Genomic DNA, 26,151 nt, shown 5'->3' with positions numbered 1-26,151 from the left:
CACCGCCCGGCCCCTTAACTACCCTTTTATATGATGAACAAAACTACTTTTAGTAAACCTGTCTGGCAGGGTACAGGAGCTATTCCTGGCTCAGTACTAAGGGGTCATTCTTGGTAGTGTGGGGTTTCATGTGGGGGTTTGATCCCAGCCCTCCCTCCTGGTGGCAAAGCATGTACTCCAGCCCTTAGAGCTCTCAACCCCAACAATAGTGGTTATTGAAGATATCAAGGAGAGAGTAGTTTTTTTGGGGGGGATGGTAGAACCTGAGATGTGGTGGAATAAAGATCAAACAAGTTGTCCATCATCCACTCAGAACAAGATTTGATTTTGAAGAGAAGAAAAAATAAGGAAAAGGTATGTTGTATTGTCTAGGGATTGAAGAGTGGATGTCAACTGGAATTGGATGTCAATTAGTGAATAAATTGATAATTGATTAGGGAGATTTCCTGGAGGGAAAACTGATCCCAAAATACATGTGAATGCAATAGTTTTTTGGTTGGAGAAAAGGCAGATTTTTTTTTTAATTTAATCAAGGACTTATGTAGGTATTAGGTTTCTAGGTTTGATAATATAGAGGTGAAAAAATTTGTAGCCAAGTATATTTTTCTCTATAAACCAAACGATTTCCATTCTTTGGATACCTCTAACCAGCAAATAGAGTTTAAGCAGGAGAATTGGGATAGAAACAGATTCTTTTTTTGGGGGAGGGGGTTGGGTCACACCCGGCAGCACTCAGGGATTACTCCTGGCTCTACACTCAGAAATCGCCCCTGGCAGACACGGGGAACCACCGTCCTTCTGCATGCAAGTAAACACTTTACCTCCGTGCTCTCTCTCCAGCCCAGAAATAGATTCTTAAATCAGTTCATTGGAAAGGTCTTGGGGTTGCTATAGGCAGCTAAGATGTGAGGAGGACCACAACAAGGTCATTTTGAACAGGCTGTCCCCTACTCAGTCCGATCTGTAAGTCTCCATTTAGGTGGGCCCGAGACATGGATGAGCGCTTATACTATCCTGTGCTTGTCTCACATGTTTGGTGATTATGTTCCCAATATGGCAGGAGAGTGAGAAGTTGGGGTCAGTCAGACTAACCCTTTCTCCTGCCTCCAGAACAGAATCTGGAAATACTTATTTCTGGGCAAATGTGATGAGATTAGTGAGAATTTCTACTAAGAATGAAGTGAGGAAGAAATGTTTCTCCCTCCAGGTCAGTTTCTAAGTCCCAGTGTCCCACACATGTTGGGTTGACAGAATTCTGGCATCATGCCTTCTAGGACAGACTTTTTCCTCTTCTTGGGAACCAAGTTCTGCTCCCGGAGTGAGCTAGTGGTGTTTGGGTAATTTCAGGGTTTTTCAACAGTCTGAGGATCTTTCCCCATCTTCTCCCACCCCCACAAAGCATTAAGATCAAAACAAATAGTGCTTTATTGCAATGTTTTTATTGCATTACTGGAGCAAGTTGGCCAAACTGTCCCCTCTTGGGGAAGGTAAAAAACAAAAAGACCAGAAAAGTAGATTCCCTCAACCTTCCCCCCCTCCCCACAACTGCACAGCAATGTCTGAACACACCTGGTGACAAGAACAATTTGCAAAAGTGGTCTAGGAACTACATTATGAACTGTCCCAATACAAGACACAGAGTTGGCTTCCTTGTGAGTCAAATATTTTTTACGTAAACTACATGAATTTTTTTTGACTACATCAAAGACAACAGAATAGATTTTTCACAAGTAACAACAGGGCACCAAAGTCACATGCTGGAATTGATAAGGAAACAAGGTTGTTTATCACAAGTGGCTGGAGAGAAAGCAAGGCTGAGCAGCCAGTGGCAGAGGGCCCGATGAGACTCCAGCTGGACCTTCTGCTGTGAGGCCCTGGAAGCCCTAAGGAGGCCCACCTGGAATCATAACTGGCAACAGGTGATTTTGAAAAGCAGGAATCACCAGATGCAGTTCTTGACCCAAGAAAGGTTGGGTTCTTTTCTTGCAGCAAGGAGACCCATGGAAGACACACACTGACACTCAGCTTCTGAGCACAGGGGATCCAGATAAGTGGGAGGTCCCATCAAGGCTTGAAGATGGGAGAGAGGTATTAGGAGTCCTCAGCCTTGCCCAGATCAGTAGTGAGGACATAGCTAGCTTACACAGATCCTGCCACAGCCAAGAGTATCTATGGCCAGGAGGAGACACATTACTTTGCAATTAAAAAAAAAATTCCACCTCAAAAGATGGGCCTAGGAACTACATTCAACCAACCACCAAGCTGTTTCCATAGTAGGTGCCAGAGTCTCTACCAGGAGAACAAATAAGCCTCTCTGGTCTCGGTCTGTCTCTGCCTCAGTGACGCTGTGGTGAGATGCTGACCCGAGCATAGGGCAGATCTGAGCAAGCCATAGGAGGAGGAGACCAAGAGCACAGAATGAATGAAAGAGCTGCTAAGTGTTTGACAGACTGTTCCAACATGTAAAGATCAAGCAGATCAGGTGGCAGCTACTCAAAAGATCCTTTCCAACCTCTCAAATGATTCCTGTGTCTAGTACTCACAAAGCAAAAATTCAAGAATAAAATACAGGATAAAAACAAAACAGGAAGGAATGTAGGACTAAAGCAGATCTGCCCTTCTCCACAAGCCAGCCAGTGCGGGGCACAGGGAGCCCGAGCACGAGCTCTTACGCTGCCCTCACCATCTACTCTGCACAGGGTTCAACGGTGTCATGAGCAATATATGGTTCCAGTGGTTTGTTTTACAAGGAAAATTAGTTTTAAAGCCTGCTTGACTTTAGTACCTGAGGAGAGATTCCTTTGCACCCTATCTCGATCATCCAACAACTTGAAAGCAGCCTCACACCAGGTGCGGGGCCTTCCAGCTGTGCCCAGCTGCAACCAACCGGCATTACTTCGTTCACCAGTTCAACTCCCATCAAAATTTTCAATCTGGCAATTTGGGGAAAGGCCTGATGGTTGGCTGGATTAAATCAGAACTGAACACTAGGAGGGGGACCGTTTGTGCCTTCACCCAATCCTGTAACTAGTGAAGGAAAAGCCAAAGTTATGTCTTTCCCTCCCTATCCTCATTGTTAGTAACTGTTTAAAAAAAAAGTTATCTTTGTCTATTTCTATGTCATGGTCCATTCTAGACCCTGTCACTTTAGACAAGTGCTCAGGAAAGCAGACTCTGTTTCTTTCATCCACAAAGCTAGAGCTTTCCTGGCTGTAAACCTTACACCAAGACCCACATGTAGACTTTGCTAGCCCAGCCAGGATGCTGCTACACAGCACTAGGCTCAAAAGCTGACTCACTCTGGGCCTGTTATGGTTCCAGGATTGGCTCTGAGGCAGCTGGACTCTATTTGTCAAGTGAGTGTTGAGTGATGGGGGCTGGGCATCATGGAGGCAGGAGATGCTGCCTCTAATCTCCTTTGCCCAACCTCACTCAGCTGGAAGGCTTATACCTCACAAGGCAGGAGATTCCTAGACTCAAGTCGGAGCCACTGAACCATGAGGACAGTTTGTGCACATCATCTTAATGGCAGGATTACCAAGAAAAAAAAAAAAAAAAGGCCAAGATAAAAGCTTCCAGATGGCTATTCCTGACAGTCTAAACTCCAAGCCACTCTTTCTTCTCCAAAAGCTTCAGAAACCACTTATGGAAGCACAAGGGTTTGGGATTCACCCCAGCCCTGAACACCAGAGGGCCTGTATCTATGCTCACTGCAGTTCCCGGCCCCACTGGCTCCCTGCTTGCTCCAACCTTCACCACCTATGGCTCCCTTGGCCTAGCCAGCAGACAACAGGGAGATGAAGGGAAATGAAACTCTTTACTGCTTCTGCAGGCATTTCAACTTGGGGAAGCACATGTAATGTTGCTCTATATCATTATTTGGTATATCAAGCCATCTAAAAGCACTGGATTGCACCTTTTCTTTACTCATACAAACAAATTACAAAGGTTTCAAACAGATCATTCTTTAAGCTAAGGAAACACCACACAAGCACCAACTTCATTTTATGATTCAAAGCTCACCATGCCCACACACAAAAACAAAACAAAACAAAACGCTATTCCTCATCTCTGAGAAACAAGGGCAGGGCAGGAGTTACACTGACCAATTTTAGTGTTTGCTAAAAACTAACAAATTCTAGTTTTCCTTTCATGTTCAAGTTTTGGTACAGAGTGTGCATTCAGATATGTGCCGCCTCTCCAGACTGTAGTCCGACAACCATGTTTTTCTAGGGTCAATTTGGTTTCCAGACATAATGCTTTTAGAGGGAGGAACTACTGATGTGCCGGCACCTAAACTTGTTGGCTGAGGAAGAAAGACCCTCCTGCTGAAGGCCTGGGACTCCAGACCAAGCTGCTTTCTGTGAAGTCCCCAGCCTCCCCTTTTCCTTTGGTTGTCTCTTTCACCAAAAGCCATTCTACCACAAAACTGAAACATCCCTCTTTCGGGGAGTAAGTTAAGAAGACTTTCAGGAGAGAACTCCCCACAAAGCCATACCTCTGCCCATTTCAGAGTTGAAGACTCAGAGGCTTCAGGATACCCCCCCACCCCACCCCGGAGCCTCCTGTGTTCTGTCGAGGATGCCTGCTTAAATGAAAGAAAATCCCAATGAAACACTTTCCAAAAAACATCTGCTTCCAGCGTCGTCGGTCAATGCAGTGGCTGGGCTCAGTCCAGAGAACCCAGGCCCCTCTGCCCCGTCCCAGTCGGCTGCAGCTCGGCCACTCCACTTCACATTCACAGAATCACTTCTTGTGCAAAACAAGCAGTCTACGTAGAAAGAATGCCCTCATTGTCTAGTAAAAACCGTAGAAAAACTGCGAGAGAGCCACCTCTCTCTCTCTCTCTGCACCTTTATCTGCAGAGTGAGGGTGTCTGTGCGTGGACCGGGTAGGCCAGCCGGACGTTGAGGGAATCGTTGTGCTGGACGAGGGACGTCTGCTGGTAGTGGAGCACCAGCTCCTTCAGGGAGCCATACAGGTTGTAGGGCTCTGCAAAGCCGTAGCCCCGCGCTGTGCTGTAGATCACACAGTGCTTCACCTCCCCATCCGCGCTGTGGAGACACAACCAACAAACAGCAGGGAGATGAAGGTGAGTGACATTGTCAAAGGAGACCAGGAAATAATGCCCAGGTGGCAGAACAAATTGTTAGGCAGTAGCAACACAAGTGTTTTTGTCAGACTTGCGGCTCTCCCCTCTACAGACAGACACCCTTCCCCTGGATGATCGCACTGAATCCCTCAGCCTTGAGCTGCACAACACCTGAATGGGGCAGAAGCTCTAATGTTCTTAATGTAAACCAATGGTTCTTAAGAGTACTCAGGAGATATTACAAGAATCATAGCTACCTAATTCTAGAATATTTCATCACCTCAAGAGAAACTATAAACCCAGGAATAATCACTCTTCCTCCTCCCAAACTGGCCTGTTTGCTGTCACGGAATCACCTATTATGGGGAGTTCACATAAATGGAAGTCTAGGCTAACAGAGCCTTCTGTGTCTGCCCTCTTTCACGTATACAAATTTCTATGTCCTATGTGACAGTACAACTAAATAGATCTTCTAAGGCTGACTAAGAGTCCATAATGGGGGACCGGAAAGATAGCATGGAGGTGGGCGTTTGCCTTGCATGCAGAAGGATGATGGTTCAAATCCCATATGGTCCCTAGAGCCTGCCAGGAGCGATTTCTGAGCCTGGAGCCAGGAGTAACCTGAGAGCTGCCGGGTGTGACCCAAAAACCAAAAAAAAAGAAAGAAAAACCAAAACTGAAATTATTACATGATTTGACTTCCTGCTAATCGTTTTCATTTTGCCTCAACAGTCTAAAAATATGAACTTTTACAAGTAGTTAATAATCATAATAAATGCAGCAGAGACCATAGAGACAGTACAGGAAGCAAGCCAACCCAAATTTGACCTGTGACATGACATCTGAGCACAAGGGGATCACTCTGGAGCACAATGCCAGGAATAGCCTCATGAGCACCCCTGGGTATGGCCCAACTCCCATTGCCCCCAAATCAATACAGAAATTTTACAAAGTCGGACCCCCAAGGAAGACTTACACCACAGAACAGGCATAACATCCTTTCTTGCTACTCTCACGAATTAAGAATGACCCATCAGGTTTCCCATAAAGCAGGTCTTCTGCTTGTATTCGGTTGATATCTTCTACAAACCACGTTTTCTCATCATAATGGGGCAAGTTTTCATCTTCTTCATTAATAAAATATGTCCTAAAATTAATGTTAAGATACTATTTTAGGAATTAGGTTATATCCAAAAACAAGTTGATAAATAAAACTATCTTCCTTTTTTTTCTTTCATTTTTGGGTCACACCCGGTGGTGCTCAGGGGTTACTTCTGGCTTTGCGCTCAGAAGTCACTCCTGGCAGGCTCTGGGGACCATATGGGATGCTGGAGTCCTGTATGGTTGTTGGCCACATGCAAGGCAAAAGCCCTATTGCTGTGCTGCTATCACTCTTAAAACTATCTTCTAAATCTAGGGGCCAGAGTGGTGGCGCAAAGGGTAAGCGTCTGCCTTGCCTGCGCTAGCCTAGGATGGACCGCAGTTTGATCCCCTGGCAACCCATATGGTCCCCAAGCCAGGAGCAATTTCTGAGTACATAGCCAGGAGTAACCCCTGAGCGTCACCAGGTATGTCCCAAAAACCAAAATAAATAAATAAATAAATAAATAAATCCTATCTTCTAAATCTTTAGCCAAAAAAAAATCATTAAATAAGGGCTGGAGAGATAGCACAGCAGTAGGATGTTTGCCTTGCATTGCATGCAGCTGATTCGAACGAAAGGTGGTTTGAATTCCAGCATCCCATGTGGTCCCCTGAGCCTGCCAGGAGCGATTTCTAAGCTCAGAGCCAGGAGCAACCCCTGAGTTCCACTGGATGTGATCCAAAAATTTAAAAAATCATTAAATGAAACTGTAACTCAGTAGGTCTTTTTCCTGTATTTTGTTTGTTTGTTTGGGGACAGGTGATCCTAAGAGTACCCACTACTGGGCCAGAGTAATGACAAAGCAGGTAGGGAGTTTGCCTTGCATGTGGCCGACTTGGCATTACACATGGTCCCCCAAGCCTGCCAGGGTGATTTCTGAATGCAGAGCCAGGAGTAAATCCTGAGCCCTACTGAGTGTGGCCTCTCCCAAAAAAAGAATACCCAATACCATTGCCACACTTCTTTTAGCAATACTCTCAGCTGAGTCCCTGGGTCAGATGCTGCACTCCTGTGTCAGTGCTACAGTGCTCAGGGCCACCAGGACCACCCTGGTAGTTCTCAGAAGCCATCAGGAATAATACCCGATAGTGCTGGGGGTTTCATGTGATGGCAAGGATTGAACTTGGGTATTTGCACATGCAGAGCATGCGGTCTGATCTGATCTATGCTGTCTCCCCAGCTCTTGTTAGATAGACAGATAACAACTTTTTTTTGGTTTGTTTTTGGGATCACATCCAACCATGGCTCAGCAGTTAGTCTTGGCTCTATGCTCAAGGATCCCTCTTGGCAGGGCTCAGGGCACCGTATATGGTAGATGGGACAGGATATGAAGGGCTGTGTGCAAATGCATGCAAGGCCAGAGCCCGGCCTGCTGTGCTATCTCTCTAGCCCCCAACTTCATTCTTGCTACAGTGAAGAAAACACAAATTTTCATTCAATTCACCATTCTCACCCAAGAATCTGAAACATGAATGTTTCAACAATGCCCATGTATCCAAGATTCTTTGGACAATCCTCTGAATTTATGTGCCTACTGTTATTCTTTAGGCCACTCAAGAAATTTCTTGTGGGCCCGGAGAGATAGCACAGCGCCTTGCATCTTTGATCCAGGACCAAAGATGGTTGGTTCGAATCCCGGTGTCCCATATGGTCCCCCGTGCCTGCCAGCAGCTATTTCTGAGCAGACAGCCAGGAGTAACCCTTGAGCACCACTGGGAATGGCCCAAAAACAAAAAACAAAAAAAAAAAAAGAAATTTCTTGATTTGGGGACGGAGAGGTAGCATGGAGGTAAGGTGTTTGCCTTGCATGCAGAAGGTCGGTGGTTCGAATCCCAGCATCCCATATGGTCCCCTGAGCCTGCCAGGAGTAACCCCTGAGCGCTGCCAAGTGTGACCCAAAAATCGAAATAAAAGGGGCCGGCGAGGGGGCCGGGCGGTGGCGCTGGAGGTAAGGTGCCTGCCTTACCTGCGCTAGCCTAGGAGACGGACCGCGGTTCGATCCCCCGGCGTCCCATATGGTCCCCCAAGCCAGGAGCGACTTCTGAGCGCATAGCCAGGAGTAACCCCTGAGCGTTACCGGGTGTGGCCCAAAAACCAAAAAAAAAAAAAAAAAAAAAAAAAAGGGGCCGGCGAGGTGGCGCTAGAGGTAAGGTGTATGCCTTACAAGCGCTAGCCAAGGAAAGGACCACGGTTCGATCCCCTGGCGTCCCATATAGTCCCCCCAAGCCAGGGGCAATTTCTGAGCGCGTAGCCAGGAGTAACCCCTGAGCATCTAACGGGTGTGGCCCGAAAAACCAAAAAAAAAAAAAAAAAAAAAACATCGAAATAAAAAAATAAAAAGAAATTTCTTGATTCAATGTCACAAGTGGTAATAAAACCCAACATAAATGTATAAAAATCACTTATTTTTTTTGAGGGGGTCACACCCAGTGACACTCAGGGATTACTCCTGGCTCTGTGTTCAAAAATTACCCTTAGCAGGCTCAGGGGACCATATGAGATGCTGGGGATCGAACCACTATCAGTTCTGGGTTGACTGTGTGCAAGGCAAATGCCCTACCACTGTGCTATCTCTCCGGCCCCTAAAATCACTATTTTATACTAAGATATATTTATATTTATATACTGTCAAAACCCTTTGACAGATACAGAGCAAACTTACTCATCAACATCTTCATTCTTGATTCCCAACCAGGCATTTAGGCGCTTCTGCCTCACTCCTTTATGACTGAGCCATCTGCCAAAGAAAGACACCTGTATCATTATAAAATCCTGCTTGGACAAAGTAGGTATGTTCAAGCCAGACAAACTTCCCCAGTTTAACTATAGGAGTGGCCACAGATGCTTCTCTAAATTAGTCTCTAGATTACTTTTCCTTAAACTATCTGCAAAAAAGGTAAGAAGCACAGAGAATTTCCTGAAAAAAAAAAAAAAAAAACAAACAAACAAACAAAAAAAAAACTGGTATTTTTATAGTTCCAACAATGTTTAAGTCTATAGGACGGATGCTCACCACCCCCACCAAAGTTCCCATGACCCTCTACCACTGTCTGGTGTTACCTCTGATCCCATCTCCATATCCCCACATGCCTCCCCCCACCACCTGCTGACAAATTTTATAATCCAAGCTCAAGCAACAACTTAAATTAAGCACACCTCTTCCTTTCCACATTTCCTTTTCTACATTAGACTCCTCAAGCACATACATGTATTTCCATACAATGCAACGTGTTTCCACAATCATTAAGTGCTCCACCAAGCTAAAGGAACCAATCTATGGAGCTCACTGCACTGTTTCAGACCCATCCATTTTCCTTCCTTCCTCCTCCCTTTTCCTTCCTTCCTTCCTTCCTTCCTTCTTTCCTTCTTTCCTTCTTTCCTTCTTTCCTTCCTTCCTTCCTTCCTTCCTTCCTTCCTTCCTTCCTTCCTTCCTTCCTTCCTTCCTTCCTTCCTTCCTTCCTTCTTTCCTTCTTTCCTTCCTTCCTCCCTCCCTTCCTTCTTTCCTCCCTCCCTCCCTCCCTCTTTCCTTTCCTTTTCTTCCTCCCTTCCTTCCCCTCCTTCTCTCCCTCCCTCCCTCCCTTTCTTTTGTTTTGTGACCACACCAGGGATGTGCAGGGATTATTCCTGGCTCTACATTCAGGAATTACTCTTGAAGGTGCTCTGTGGACCAAAATGGAATGCTGGGAATGAACCCAGGTTGGCAATATGCAAGGCAAGTTAAGTGCCTTACCCATTGTGGTATCTTTCCAGCCCAAGCCAAGATTCTAAAACAAGAATTTCAAAATTTACTTTATACCTAAAGCAAGCCACAAGAAACTATAGTAGCAATCTCAATAATAACTAGCAGGAATTCACTTCATCACCAGGTAATTCGTAGTATCTTAAAATATATCACCACTGACACTGATGCTGGGTGTGAAGTGATAACTGAATTCTTAAAACCTTGCATTATTGTAAATCATAGTGCCAAGTATTCTGGTATTTTTAGAGGGGTCATATCGCCCCACCCCCATGCGAAGGAGCCAGAGCCCTGGCTCCTGGCAGAACTCTAGACTATAAGTGCTCTAGATATTTGTACTGGAATACCCAATTGTGTTTGGAGGGAGCACATGTAAGAGAAAATCCATTTCAGAGCTTTGCACACACTATGTGCTTTACTACTTGGCTTATCTTTGCAACTCCAAAAATACACCAACACTCCAATGAGGTTTCAAATAGCTAACATGTTTTTTTCTTTTTTGTTTTTGTTTTTGGGTCACTCCCACCAGCGCTCAGGGGTCACTTCTGGATATGTCCTCAGAAACACTCCTGGCGGGCTCAGAGGATCATAAGGAATAGCAAAGATGGAACTTGGGTTGGCCACTTGCAAGGCAAACGCCCTACCCACTGTACTGTCGCTCTAGCCCCACAGCCATCACTGTCTTTTAGAAAGTATTATCCAAATCATCCCATCCAAGGCAATCCTCCCCTTCACCCCTTCACTATTTTGGGGCCAGAGCGGTGGCTCAAGCAGCAGGGTGTTTGCCTTGCATGCACTAACCTAGAACAGAACGCAGTTCGATCCCCCAGCATCCCATATGGTCCCCCAAGCCAGGACCGATTTCTTAGCACATAGCCAGGATAACCCTTGAGCGTCACTGGGTGTGGGCCCCCCCCCAAAAAAAAAAAAACCTGACTGTTCTAAATACTCATTTAAAATTTCCCACATTGTGTCCTTCCCTATGCCCCTAAGGGTAATAATCTATTGATCTGGTTTTGATTTTTTTTTATGGTAAACTTTGGTGCTGGGGATAAATTCCTGGTTGGGGATGAAATCTTGGTGGCTGTGTGCTAAGACAAATGCCTTAAATTATCTCCATCCCCTAGTTTTGGAGGGTGAACACACCCAAGAACACTCGGCCCAAATGTGGCACCAAGGATAGACTAGGCTGGCAGGTGTAAGAGCATAAACCCTGCACTATCTCTCCGGCCCCACTAATCTGTACTTTTTTTTTTTTTTTTTTTTGGTTTTTGGGCCACACCCGGTGAAGCTCAGGGGTTACTCCTGGCTATGTGCTCAGAAGTCGCTCCTGGCTTGGGGGACCATATGGGACACCGGGGGATCGAACCGCGGTCCGTCCTAGGCTAGCGCAGGCAATGCAGGCACCTTACCTCTAGCGCTACCGCCCGGCCCATTAATCTGTACTTTTAAAGCTATCTCAATTCATTCATGCCACAATCCACCCTCTGAAATATCTACAGAATTTCTATGGAATAGAGTCTATAAACAATGGAACAGACTAAAAACAAAATCTGGTACTCTCCTCCTCCTAATTACTAAGAGACCTGCTTTCATAATCCTCCCATTCTCACTGACCAGTGCTCAACTGCAAATCTCTCCTCCAACTGTCACATCCCCAGGACCCTAACTAAGCAGGTGCCAGCAGCTCTCTCCCAGGTAGGCACGGCTACTTACACAAGGTGCTGATCTCGGATCTTGCGCAGCTGGATCAGGTCAGGTTTGATACTATTCATTTTTTTATCTGTTTCTCGGTTGTCCAGAGCTTGTTTCTTCAAATCCTGCTCTAAACGCACTTTGCTATCATGAATCTCACCCAGACGTGACTTCAATTTGTCATAATTCATCATTATTCTGTGAAAATATGTGACATATTAAAACTAAATCAGAAATAAGCAGTATTCTACAGAGGGAACACAAGTAGCCCAAGTATGTCAGTGTGGTGGAAATCTCTTAGGTTTGGCTGGCCCATGTCTGTTCCTACTCTGCTGGTAATAGCACCCAGTGTTTCCTAGAGTTACGGGGTGGGTCTCCATCCTATTCATGGGTGGGGAATTACTTGCCAAGCACTTGACTCCATCCCATCACTGGTGTCAGGTACAGTGACCAGTTCACACTAGAATCACACCCAAAAAAGCTCAGAGTTAATTCTATGGCTTTTACTGGAATGATTAGTTTCGTTTTCCACTGGAATCCTTAAACTGTGAACAAATAAACTGAGTTTTTCTAGAGGCTATATTGTGCCACTTTTCAGGAAAGCCTATCTAAAAATGAAACAAAGAAAAATTGAGCCAAAAGAGATTATTTTTGTTTGGTTTTGAGTTTGGGGTTATATACCAGCGTTGCTCAGCAGTTATTCCTGGCTATGCACTCAGGAATTACTTACTCCTAGTAATGTTCAGTCAACCATAAGTGATGCTGGAGACTGAACCTGGGCTGGGTGTATGCAAGGCAAGTGTCTTATCTGCTGTACCATCGCGTCAGTTCCCAAAAGACAAAGGATACAAGAGAACTATGATGATCCCTTTTGGGCCCTGATCCAGTTAAGAGTATTCAAGTAAAACCATATAAATAATATTTAAGAGGGGGCCGGAGCGTTGGCACAGGGGTAAGGCGTCTGCCTTGCCTGCACTAGCCTAGGATGGATCGCAGTTCGGTCCCCCAAGTCCCAAGTCAGGAGCGATTTCTGAACGCAGAGCCAGAAATAACCCCTGAGCATCACCAGGTGTGGCCCAAACAATAAAAACAAAAACAAAAAATAATAATATTTAAAAAGTAACGCAAGACAGGAGATTTGGCTTTGCAAATAGCCTGACTAAGTTTGACTCTCCTGGTACTTTCTTTTTTTTTTTCTTTTTTTTCTTTTTTTTCTTTTTTTTTTTGTGGTTTTTGGGTCACACCCAGCGGTGCTCAGGGGTTACTCCTGGCTGTCTGCTCAGAAATAGCTCCTGGCAGGCACGGGGGACCATCTGGGACACCGGGATTCGAACCAACCACCTTTGGTCCTGGATCGGCTGCTTGCAAGGCAAACAACACTGTGCTATCTCTCCGGGCCCTCCTAGTACTTCCTATGTGATAATGGGTAAGTTATTTAGCCTCCCTGTGTCTTCATTTCCTCTTCTGTTAAAGTAAGTGCCTATAATGGTACATTATTGTATTATTGTGAAATAATAAGTTTTTTTTTTTTTTTTAAAAAAAAACCTAGAACAGGAATCAGGTGATAGTACTGTGATTAGTACTTCAATTTCCAGCACCACATAGTCCCTTGAGCATCACTGGATATGGTGCTGGGATGGCGAGACAGGGACCCGAGCATCAATGGAACCCTCAGACCCTGCAATGAACTGCTGGTTGAGTTAGTTAAGAATTGCCAGTGCGGGGCCGGGAAGGTGGCGCTAGAGGTAAGGTGTCTGCCTCGCAAGTGCTAGAGTAGGACGGACCGCGGTTCAATACCACGGCGTCCCATATGGTCCCCCCAAGCCAGGAGCGATTTCTGAGCGCATAGCCAGGAGTAACCCCTGAGCGTCAAACGGGTGTGGCTCAAAAACCAAAAAAAAAAAAAAACAAAAACAAAACAAAATACAAACAAAAAAAAAACAACAAAAACAAAACAAAACAAATAAAAGAATTGCCAGTGCAAAGGCCAGAGTGATAGCACAGCGGTAAGGCATTTGCCTTGCATGTGGGCAACACAGGGCAGAACCTGGTTCAAATCCCGGCATCCCATAGGTCCCCCAAGCATACCAGGAACAACTTCTGAGTGCAGAGCCAGGAGTTAACCCTGAGTGTTGCCGGGTGTGACCCAGAAACAAAAAAAAAAAAAAAAAAAAAAAACAAACAAAAAAGAATTGCCAGTATAGGGCCAGAGAGATAGCACCGTGTAGGGCATTTGCCTTGCACACAGCCAACCCGGGACAGACCCAGGTTCGATTCCTAACATCTCATATGGTCCCCCAGCCTGCCAGGAGCAATTTCTGAGCACAGAGCCAGGAGTAACCCCTGAGCACCACTAGGTGTGGCCCAAAACCCAAAAGAAAAAAAAAAGAAAAAAGATAAAGAATTGTGAGTGGGAACCCCAACCATCTTGAACACTGCTTCAGTGTCCCCCACTCAAAAGGAAAAGCTCCAAGAATGCCTAATGCACCTCTTAGTAAGCCTTCAGTACGTGATGGCTGAAAGACTTTCCAGCATCCAAAGTTTCACTGTGTTCTTAACCCATGAGGCAACACTTGTTTGTATTACTTACTGATTTGTCACTCAATAAAACACAATTATGTTATTGTCAAGAACTTCAGGGGCCAAAAGAGTTAAAGTTCAGCAGTAAGCTCATATTTTATAAGTACAAAGCTCTAAGGTAAATCCAAGGTGCACATATAAAATTTTGTTTGTTTTGGAACACACCCAGCAGCACTCAGGGGCACTCCTGACTCTATACTCAGAAATCGCCCCAAAGCAGGCTGCCAGGATTCGAACCACCGTCCTTCTGCATGCAAGGCAAATGCCTTACCGCTGTGCTATCTCTCCGGCCCCACAAATTATTTTTTAATGCTAGGCTGTGGCTCAGTAGCAGAGAACTTGCTTTGCATGTGTGAGGTGCTGGGTTCAATTCCCAGCATTGCAAAACAAAAAGTGAAAGTATTTTTTACCTCCCGTTTCTTTTTTTTTGGGGGGGGGGGAGACCCACACCCGGCGGTGCTCAGGGGTTACTCCTAGCTGTCTGCTTAGAAATAGCTCCTGGCAGGCACGGGGGACCATATGGGACACCAGGATTCGAACCAACCACCTTTGGTCCTGGATCGGCTGCTTGCAAGGCAAACGCCGCTGTGCTATCTCTCTGGGCCCACCTCCCGTTTCTATTTATTCACTAGTAATAATGATTTGTATTTGAAATGTGTATATAACAGTGGTCCTCAAACTATGGCCCCCGCGGGCCACATATTGTATTTGGTTTTTTTTTGTTTTTGTTTTTGGGTCACACCTGGTGACACTCAGGGGTTACTCCTGGCTATGCACTCAGAAGTCGCTCCTGGCGAGGGGGACCATATGGGATACAGGGGGATCAAACCCAGTCCATCCAAGGCTAGCGCAGGCAAGGCAGGCACCTTACCTCTAGCGCCACCGCCTGGCCCCCACATATTGTATTTGTATCTGTTTTGTTTCTTCATTGCAAAATAAGACATATGCAGTGTGCATAAGAATTCGTTCATAAGTTTTTTTACTATAGTCAGACCATCCAATGGTCTGAGGGACAGTGAACTGGCCCCCTGTTTAAAAAGTTTGAGGACCCCTGAATAGAGCATATATACATTGATATATATATGTATATATCGGGCCGGAGAGATAGCATGGAGGTAAGGCATTTGCCTTTCATGCAGGAGGTCATCGGTTTGAATCCTGGCGCCCCATATGGTCCCCCGTGCCTGCCAGGAGCAATTTCTGAGCCTGGAGCCAGGAATAACTCCTGAGCACTGCTGGGTGTGACCCAAAAACCACAAAAAAGAATGTATATATCAACAAGATATTAATTACAAATAATCAGGAGAAAATGAACTCAGAAAGTCAAGCCAAGGTCATATGGTCAATGGTCAATATGGAATTCAAATTTAAATCCATAGTTTTAGCATCAAGTGACATTTCTTCACATCACTTTTTTTTTTTTTCTGGTTTTTGGGTCATACCAGCAGTGCTCAGGGGTTACTTCTAGCTCTATGCTCAGAAATCACTCCTGTCAGGCTCAGGGGACCATATGGGATGCTGGGATTCGAACCACCATCCTTCTGCATGCAAGGCAGATGCCTTACCTCCATGCTATCTCTCCGGCCCCTCTTCACATCATTTTATTATACTTAAGTACACATAAATTCAATAACTCTTTAGTGCTAGTGCTAATGAGAAATAATTTTGCTTTTCCTATGAAATGCAAATAATTTTGTATATGATTCACTTTCTTTTTTCTGGGGTGGGGTTAGAGTTGGGGTCACACCCAGTGGTGCTAAGTGCTTACATCCTGGCTCTGTGTGCAGAAATTAATGCTGACAGGCTCAGAGGACCATATGAGATGCTAGGGATTAAACCCATTTGCAAGGCAAAATGTCCACCTGCTGTGCCACCGCTCCTTTCATCTTTTCAGACCACATCCAGCAATGCTCAGAGATCACTCCCAGCAATGCTTGGGAACCATGCAAATACCAGAGATTAAACCTGAGCACTGCATGATCCCATGATTATTTTTCCTTATAATGTTTTACTGTTTTATTGAACCACTTCAGTTTTCTAGTACTTCATTAAATGTTCTAAGTGTACAATATTTCTTTTAATTGTCAGATCCAAGACTTTTCATACTGTTTGGTCTCTTTATAATCTCATTCTATTATTTTTTCCTTTGGGAATCACACATTGCAGTGGGGGGGGGGCAGTCTGAGTATTTAAGAGACTATTGGGGCACCATGGATCCAACCAGGGACCCCTACATGCAAAATAAACATGTGCAGTATTCTTCTGAACAATTTCCCCAGATCTCACTAATATGTACACTTACTAACAAGTACTCTCACTAATATATAATCTTACTGACATATACCATCTCCTATCCACACAGTTCTTCCAAAGTTGTTTCTGTACCAACTTCTAAATCCAAATAACAGCTTGCTTCCCAGAAAACTCCATTTGAATTCTCATAGGAACCTCAAACTCACTGGCTCTAATCTTGATCTCTCTTCACATACTTTCTATTTTGGTGAGTAGCATCATCATAGTCATATATGTGACATATCTAAGAACAAACCTTTTTGGGTTTTTGACCATCCTGAGGCACCGGTAATTAATTTGTTTACTTGTTCCAGGAATAAATTTAGGGTCTCACGCTTGGAAGGCAAATGACCTATCACTGATCCCTGATCCTTAATTCCCAATTACTTCCTGTCAGCCCTCACCATTTTAAGCATGATTACTAGAAAGACTGTGGACACTTGCCACAGACTGTCCTTCCTATCCAAAGTCTTATTCTGCTTGCAATTTATTCTCAGACTACTGCCAAAACTGATTTTTAGCTCCACACCATAACAGGTGCTAGAATCGCTAAAAAAGATAAGCCATCTGGAGTCAGAGAGATAGCATGCATGCAGAAGGACAGTGGTTCAAATCCTGGCATCCCATATGATCCCCTGAGCCTGCCAGGACCGATTTCTGAGCGTAGAGCCAGGAGTAACCCCTGAGCACTGCCAGCTACGATCCAAAAACCAAATAAAAGGAAAAATGCCATCTTTCTCACTCCTCTGTAAGTTCATAGTTGAATGAATTTGGTAACACTCAGTAATTAGAGCGAAAGACCAGACACTATAGGAAGGAACAAAAATCTCCAATAAGTCAGTTTAGGAAACCAAGGAAGAATTTCCAGGAAAAATAAGTCATGTGGGGCTGGAGCAATAGTGCAGCAGTAGGGCGTTTGCCAGGACAGACTTTGGTTCAATCCCCAGTGTCCCATATGGTCCCCCAAGCCAGGAGCGATTTCTGAGTGCATAGCCAGGAGTAACCCCTGGACGTCACAGGGTATGACCAAAACAAACAAACAAACAAAAAGTCATGTAACCTAGTCCAAATGATGAGGATATCCAGCTATAACATACCTAGGGTTATACCACAAAAATGCAATTCAAAAATCCCTTCCCACACCTATATTCATTGCAATACTATTTACAATAACCAGACTCTGGAAACAACCAGATGCCCTTCAACAGATGAATGGCTAAAGAAACTGTGGTACATATACACAACGGAATATTATGCCGCCATCAGGAAAGATGAAGTCATGAAATTTTACTAAACATGGGTGTACATGGAATTATTATGCTGAGTGAAATAAGTCAGAGGAAGAGAGATAGACACAGAATAGTCTCACTCATCTATGGGTTTTAAGATAAATTAAAGACATTATTGTAATAAGATCCAGAGACAATAGAGTTAAGGGGCGGAAGGACCGACTCAGAAGCTCACACAAAGAGTGGTGAATGCTGTTAGGAAAATAACTACACTAACAACTAACATGACAATGTTAAAGAATGAGAGAGGTAGAATGCCTGTCTTGAATACAGGCTGGGGTGTGGGAGGAGGTGGGGCATTGGTGATGGGAATGTTGCACTAGTGAAGGGGGGTGTGCTCTATTTATGACTGAAACCCAACTACAATCATGCTTGTAATCATGATGTTTAAAGATTTTATATATATAAAATGATGAGGATAATAATTTAGGTAGATGGGGAAACAAAACAGAAAGAAGAGGTTCATTTAAAGCCATTAGTGGGAAAAGCAAATAGTTCTGTGACAGGAATATGCAAACTGAATGGGAAAGAGAAAGGAGAGAGATTATTGGTGAAAAAAGTCTTTTCTCACTGATGCACTTGGAGGTATTAGGTAGATTTACCGTTCAATCTCCTTTTCATTCCCCTCTCTGCGAAACCGCTCAATATATTCCTTGCTATACTGTTCCTGTGTGTGACACTGCTCTTCAAATATTTTAATTGTTTCATTAAAAGCTTCAATTGCAGTCCTCTTCATCTGTATTTCCTTCAGGCGAGAAAAGAAAAAGAGATACATTTTACTATCTAGTTCTAATGTTAGTCTTAAAACAAATTTTACAATTTTGATTTGTTTTGTTTGGGGGCCACACCCACAGGTGCCAAAGACTTACTTGAGCTCCGAGCTCAGGAATCACTCCTGGCAGAACTTGGAAGACCATATGGGATGCCAGAGATCAACCCCAGGTGGGCTGTGTAAATGCCCCACCCACTGTATTATCACTCTGACTCCCAAATCTTACAATTTTATTACAATGCCACAAAAGACAAACTTGAGTCTAAAACAAAACCTTTGGGGCCGGGAAGGTGGCGCTAGAGGTAAGGTGTCTGCCTTACAAGCGCTAGCCAAGGAACAGACCGCGGTTTGATCCCCCGGCGTCCCATATGGTCCCCCCAAGCCAGGGGCGATTTCTGAGCACATAGCCAGGAGTAACCCCTGAGCGTCAAACGGGTGTGGCCCAAAAATAAATAAATAAATAAATAAATAAATAAATAAATAAATAAATAAATAAATAAATAAATAAATAAATAAATAAATAAATAAATAAAACAAAACCTTTATTTAATTTCTGTCTCTACAACTTATATGAAAATTGCACTTTCAAACCCCAAAACAAAATTAGCTGTATACCTGAAATATAGCTGAGGATCACAGTAGAGAATATCAAGTCGAACTAATTAATTACCTATTGCTTTAAGAGGGTTCATAAAGGAGGCAACACTTGAGCTGAGTCATAGGACATGATATATTAGGGACTGTCCAGAAATCAGCAATTACTCAATAGAATTAGAAAATAAAAGGACGGGGCCGGAGAGATAGCATGGAGGTAAGGCATTTGCCTTTCATGCAGAAGGTCATCGGTTTGAATCCCGGCATCCCATATGGTCCCCCGTGCCTGCCAGGAGCAATTTCTGAGCATGAAGCCAGGAGTAACCCCTGAGCACTGCCAGGTGTGACCCAAAAACCACAAAAAAAAAGAAAATAAAAGGACATAACTTAGTGCCGTTTGTTTCATAAGGTTGATGTTATGCTACATATCTCAGATAATACAATAAACTTAACTGAATGCTAATATCCAAATATTTAGCTACCAATACTACTATTCTCCAATTATGAAAAAACATTGCAAGGTTAGTTATTACTTACAAAATGTTGGTCCTGTCATTTCAAAGGAAAACACACTAACTTTACCAACATAACTGGTGTATGTGTTGGATACTGCACCAAAGGAAAAAGATATTTGGCATCACTGTAAAGCAGCAGCTCCCCCTATACCCACCTGGTAACAAATGCCGTATCTCTACATTATCTATACATGCTTTCTTTTTCTTCCTTTCTCAAAGACTATCACCTAAAACCTCTCCAGTTAGCTCTCTATCTTCTGGTTCTTCTCATCAGCATAGAAAACAAATTCTGGGGCCAGATCGATGGTGCAGCACAATGCCTTGCATGCGCTAGCCCAGGATGGACCTTGGTTCAATCCCCCAGCGTCCCATATGGTCCCCAAAGTCATAGGCGATTTCTGAGTGTATAGCCAAGAGTAACCCCTGAGTGTCACCAGGTCTGCCCCCCCTCAAAAAAAACCCCAAATTTCACTAACAGCACTTGAAAAATAGATTCCTTAGGTGCAGAGCAATAGTAAAGTGGAAGAGGGTCCAGCCTTCTATGCAACTAACCCAGATTCCATCCCCAGCATCCCATATGGTCGGTCCCCTGAACAAAGCCCCTGAGTACAGAGCCAGGAATAAGCCCTGAGCATCACCAAGTCGGCCCCCCCCGCAAAAAAAAAGCTTTAGCCTTCAATTCTCAGTATACCTCCATTTAGCTCCCTGAAAAAAGAAACTGTTTATAGTGATTGTTTCCTCCCTCCTAGTCCTCATTTGCATTCCAACTCATTCTATTCTGACTTCTATCCTCATCAGACACAAACGCCTGCTCTTTTCGAAGGTCACCAATGATACCATTGCCAAATTTCTGCCTATAATCACAGTCCATCACTCTCCAGTCATTTTTCCTCTTAAATAAATATATGTAAAACAGATGTCAAAAATCCTTAAGCAGGGGGCCGGAGAGATAGCATGGAGGTAAGGTGTTTGCCTTTCTTTTTTTTTTTTGGCCACACCCGGCTGTGCTCAGGGGTTATTCCTGGCTGTCTGCTCAGAAATAGCTCCTGGCAGGCACAGGGGACCATATGGGACACCGGGATTCGAAACAACCACCTTTAGTCCTGGATCGGCTGCTTGCAAGGCAAATGCTGCTGTGCTATCTCTCCGGGCCCAGGTGTTTGCCTTTCATGCAGAAGGACAGTGGTTCGAATCCCAGCATATCTAACCAATAAATCAATGTGGCTGAGCAAAGCTGCTTCTAAGAAATAATCATAAAAATAGTTTAGCTCAGGGTGGAGAGATAGCACAGCATTAAGGTGTTTGCTTTGCACATGGTCAACACAGGACGAACCCTGGTTTTAATCCTGGAGTCTCATATGATCCCCCGAGCCTGCCAGGAGCAACTTCTGAGTGCAGAGCTGAACTCATGAACACTGCTGGGTATGACCCAAAAAAACGAGAAAAAAAAATTGGTTCAAAGAGATAGTACAAAAGTTAAGCTGCAGGCCATAATGATAGCACAGTGTCTTGCATGCGGCTGACACAACCCAGGATGAACCTGGGTTTGATCCCTGGCGTTCCATATGGTCCCCCAAGCCAGGAGTAATTTCTGAGCACACAGCCAGAAGTAACCCCTAAATGTCACAGGTTGTGGCCCAAAACCTAAAACAAACAAGCAAACAAACACATTTAGGGGCCTGAGAGATGGCACAGCAGTGGGGCATCTGCCTTAAATGCAGCTGACCCAGAAGAGACCCGGTTCGATTCCCAGCATCCCATAGGGCCCCCCAGCCTGCCGGGGGCGATTTCTGAGTGTAGAGCCAGGATTAACCTGAGTGCTACTGGGTATGGGCCAGAAACCAATTAATCAATCAATCAATAAAGTTTTAAAAAAAAGTTAAGATGCTTTCCTTGCATATGGCTTACCCTTTTTCAATCCCCATCACTACATAAGGTCCCCTGAATACAACCAGATGTTATCCCTGAGCACAGATCCCTGAGCACAGATCCCTGAGCACATCTGGGTGAAACTCAAAAATCAATTAGAATAAAAAAGGAATTTTCCTTTTTCCTTCATATATACAGCAGATAGGATGTTTGCCTTCCACAAAACTGGGTTCCCCTGATCCGGGTTCTATCCACTGAGCACTCAGGAGTAATTCCTGAGTACAGAGCCAAGAGTTGCTGGGTGTGGCCCCAAAATCAAACAAAACAAGTGATATATTTCTCAGTGAAACCAGTTATTTCATTTTTTGTCACCTGCAGTTAAATCTTATTAATACTAATACAAATTTCATCCTGAATGAATTTAAGTGACTTATGTGAGGGAAAAATAGCTCAAAAGGATCAGAGCACATGCTTCATGCCCAGGATCACTGGGTTTGATCTCCGGCAGTATATGTGCTCTGAGCACCACTCATAGCCACACATTATGGATTCCAAAAGAAATTATCTGGACAGGAGAGAAATTTCTATCATCAAAATATTAAAAAGGCTGTTGAAGATATTAATATCACTGTAGGAGCTGCAGATAAAGAACAGCAATCAGAAGACCCAGGTTTAATTCCCCCAGGACCCATCATATCCCCAATGGCACCACCAAGAGTGATCCCTGAGTGCAGAGACAGCAGTAAGCCCTGAGTACTACCAGATATGCACACATGCCCACAAAAAAAGGAATAGGAGAATTACAGAAAATCTGATATAACTATACTATACGTATTTATTGGTCTAAATAACAAAAACATACTAACCTGAGATGTTCTGGTATATTCTTCATATAGCCTGTCATATTCTTTACTCTTTTCTTGATACTGAGAATGGTACTCTTGTAGTTTTTTACCTACTGCATCAATGTTATCTTCTTTTACCAACTGATCCTATATAAGTAAACAAGAGAATGTTCAACAGTTTTAATCATGACTTGTTCGATATTATTAATTTTGTTTGTTTGGTTTTTTTTGGTTTTTTGGTTTTGGGGGCCATACCCGTTTGATGCTCAGGGGTTACTCCTGGCTAAGCACTCAGAAATTGCCCCTGGGCTTGGGGGGACCATATGGGACACGGGGGGATCGAACCGCTGTCTTTCCTTGGCTAGCACTTGCAAGGCAGACACCTTACCTCTAGCACCACCTCGCCGGCCCCAATATTATTAATTTTGAAGGTATATTTATTATCAATCTAAGCTCGTGCATTATTATTATGCAAGCAAAAGCACTAAATCCTTTTAACACTAAGATCAACCTTTAAAGTATACGAATATAGTTACACTTTAAAAATTAAGCAGGGGCCAGAGTGACAGTGTACCAGGCAAGGAGCTGGCTTGCATGAAACAACTCAAATTCAATCTTTGGCACCCCAAAGGCTCCCCAGAGCCCTTCCAGGAGTGATCCCTGAGCACAGAACCAGGAGTAAGCCCTGAGCATCACAAGGTATGGCCCAAAAAACATTAATAATAATATAAAAAATTAGGCAGTGAGGGTTGGGCTGTTCAGTGGAAGAATGCATGACTCATGTATAAAGCCCTAGCTTAGAGCTCCAGTACCACTTAAAACATTAAGAAATGAATTAAATGGCCAGAGCGATAGCACAACAGTAGGGTGTTTGCCTTGCAAGCAGCTGACCCAGGATGGAACTTAGTTCGATCCCAGGCATCCCATATGGTCCCCCAAAGCCAGGGGCGATTTCTGAGAACATAGCCAGGTGTAATCCCTCAGCATCAATGGGTGTGGCCCAAAAAAAAAATTAAAGTGTGGGAAGACAGTATATGGTTAAGACACTTGTCTGCACATGGCCAAACCAACTCATGATCTCTGGGCAACACATAAGCTCCTCACCCCTCATAAAAATTTCTAGGAGGGATTCCCTGGGCACCACTGGGTGAGAGCTAACCCTCTCCCCGAAAAGATAAAATGAAATATAAATAAGAAGAACACAAAGCATTTTTATATAAGGTACATACAAAAAGTCACGAAAGAATAGTAACCATGAGATAAATTTAAAGATACCTTAAATATGGATTAAAGGGGGAGGGAAAAATACATTAAATGTGAAATGTAAATAAACAGAATTTTTTTTTTTTTAGCTGACATGCCTGTTAAATTAAAATCAAATAATGTTTCTAAATAATGACTGTCTCAATAGCTAATCAAGAACTTCTGTAATCATACCTGTTGGTATCTGGAGACTGGGTACATAAGTTTCACATCAAGTTTGGGATTGTACTGAGCAAGAGATTCATGATGATAGTGGCTGATGAGCTCCACCACAGAATTAAAGGTCAGAGGGTCAGAAAAGCCGTATTTACCATCTCGATGATATATCTTTATTAATTTATTATTGCCTCCCTTCCTGCAAACAAGAAGACAATGAAAGTTAGAGAATGATTTTTTTTTTTTTTTTTTTTGGTTTTTGGGCCACACCCGGCAATGCTCAGGGGTTACTCCTGGCTGTCTGCTCAGAAATAGCTCCTGACAGGCACGGAGGACCATATGGGACACCAGGATTTGAACCAACCATCTTTGGTCCTGGATCGGCTTGCTTGCAAGGCAAACGCCGCTGTGCTATCTCTCCGGGCCCTCAGAGAATAAATTTTACCAAGTTAATAAAACTAGCAGGATAAAATGCACATAGAATAATGTGTATATATTGGGGCTGGAGAGATAGCACAGCGGCGTTTGCCTTGCAAGCAGCCGATCCAGGACCAAAGGTGGTTGGTTCGAATCCCAGTGTCCCATTTGGTCCCCCATGCCTGCCAGGAGCTATTTCTGAGCAGACAGCCAGGAGTAACCCCTGAGCACCGCCAGGTGTGGCCCAAAAACCAAAAAAAAAAAAAAAAAAAAAAAAAAAGAATAATGTGTATATAAAAGGGCCGCAGAGAAAATACAGCAGTCAAGGTGCTTGCGTTATATATAGCCAACGGGGTTCCACCTCCAGCACACCAGATAGTTGCTAAACCCTACCAGGTATAAGCACAGATGAATGTGGCCCAAACTCTCCCATCAAAATTATATATTAACATTAATCTTACAACTATTTATTTTACATTTAAAGTATATTAAAGATCAATATCCTTTTTATGTTTGTTTGTTTTTTGGGGTCATACCCAGCGGCGCTCAGGGCTTATTCCTGGCTCTACACTCAGAAATCGCTCCTGGCAGGCTCGGGGGACCATATGGGATGCCGGGATTCAAACCACCATCCTGCATGCAAGGCAAATGCCTTACCTCCATGCTATCTCTCCGGCCCCAAGACCAATCTCCTTTATGCAACCCTCAGTATCAACAAATTTAGCCAACATCATTATGAAATGTAACAAAAACAGAAAAAAATCATATTTTGGAATTTTTCTGAAATTTCCAATTTAAGTTCTATTAATATTTTTCAAGTACAAACCTGTTTAAAACCTAAATAAATGTTGCTATATTTTTTTCAGAAGGAAGCAGAAATCATCTATCTAAAAAAGGTAACATTCGTCATGTCTTAATAACTAATACCCTCTATGTCTTTTTTCCTTTTCTTTTTTTGGTTTTTGGGCCACACCCGGTGACGCTCAGGGATTACTCCTGGCTACACACTCAGAAATCACTCCTGGCTCGAGGGACCATATGAGATGCCGGGGATCAAACCCAGGTCCATCCTGGGCAGCCGCGAGTAAGGCAAACACCCACCACTGTGCTATCGCTCTAGACCCTCTCAAAGTCTTATTAGTGCACAAACAGAATTGAGTTTCTTAAGGACTTATAATTGAGTGACTAATCTAGTACCTTATAATACAATATATTTTCTATTTGCTTATAATACTTGGAAGTGTTTTTACTTAGGTCATCATATAAATGATGTGACTGTCACACAACTATTTCACAAAGTATAATTTTTGAAGTCATTTATGATAGGTATAATTTGATTCTTAGTTTATCTAACTTTTGTTTACTAAATCACATACAATGGTTCCTTAAAAAATCATCTATGGAGGTGCCAGAGTGGTGATGCAAGCGGTAAGGCGTCTACATTGCCCACACTATCCTAGGACAGACCCCAGCATCCCATTTGGTCCCCCAAGCCAGGAGCAATTTCTGAGCGCATAGCCAGGAGTAAGCTCCTGAGCATCACTGTGTATGGCCCAAAAACCAAAAAAAAAAAAAAAAAAAAAAAAACTATGGAGGGGCTGGGGAAATAGAAGTAGTACTTTGAATGTGGCTGACCTGGGATGGACCCAGGTTTGATTCCCGGCATCCCATATAGTCCCCTGAGCCTGCCAGAAGCAATTCTTTCTTTTTTTTATATTCTTTTGGTTTTTGGGCCACACCTGGTGACGCTCTAGGGTTACTCCTGGCTATGCACTCAGAAATCGCTCCTGGCTTGGGGGAACCCCATATAGGGGTTCGAACCTCAGTCAGTCCTAGGTTAGCACATGCAAGGCAGATGCCTTACCACTTTAGCCACAGCTCCGGCCCCT

General features: G+C 43.8%; 1 protein-coding gene across 2 annotated transcripts in view; it reads right to left on the bottom strand.

Annotated features, from left to right (window-relative positions):
- Positions 1–1,423: 1,423 nt before the first annotated feature.
- Positions 1,424–26,151, bottom strand: part of PIK3R3 (phosphoinositide-3-kinase regulatory subunit 3) — a 152,074-nt gene continuing 127,346 nt past the window's right edge. For both annotated transcript variants that reach the window (XM_049774782.1, XM_049774783.1), the window contains 7 exons: positions 23,864–24,044; positions 22,448–22,573; positions 18,434–18,576; positions 11,692–11,868; positions 8,899–8,973; positions 6,069–6,239; positions 1,424–5,054 (listed from right to left, as the gene is read on the bottom strand). In XM_049774782.1, the coding sequence (XP_049630739.1) occupies positions 4,856–5,054; positions 6,069–6,239; positions 8,899–8,973; positions 11,692–11,868; positions 18,434–18,576; positions 22,448–22,573; positions 23,864–24,044 (1,072 nt within the window). In that variant the 3' untranslated portion in view covers positions 1,424–4,855. The remainder of the gene's footprint in view (positions 5,055–6,068; positions 6,240–8,898; positions 8,974–11,691; positions 11,869–18,433; positions 18,577–22,447; positions 22,574–23,863; positions 24,045–26,151) is intronic.

Source organism: Suncus etruscus, chromosome 6, assembly GCF_024139225.1.
Source record: "Suncus etruscus isolate mSunEtr1 chromosome 6, mSunEtr1.pri.cur, whole genome shotgun sequence".
NCBI lineage: Eukaryota > Metazoa > Chordata > Mammalia > Eulipotyphla > Soricidae > Suncus > Suncus etruscus.
Note: the sequence above shows the minus strand (reverse complement) of the source record. Positions and strands in the feature narration are given on the sequence as shown.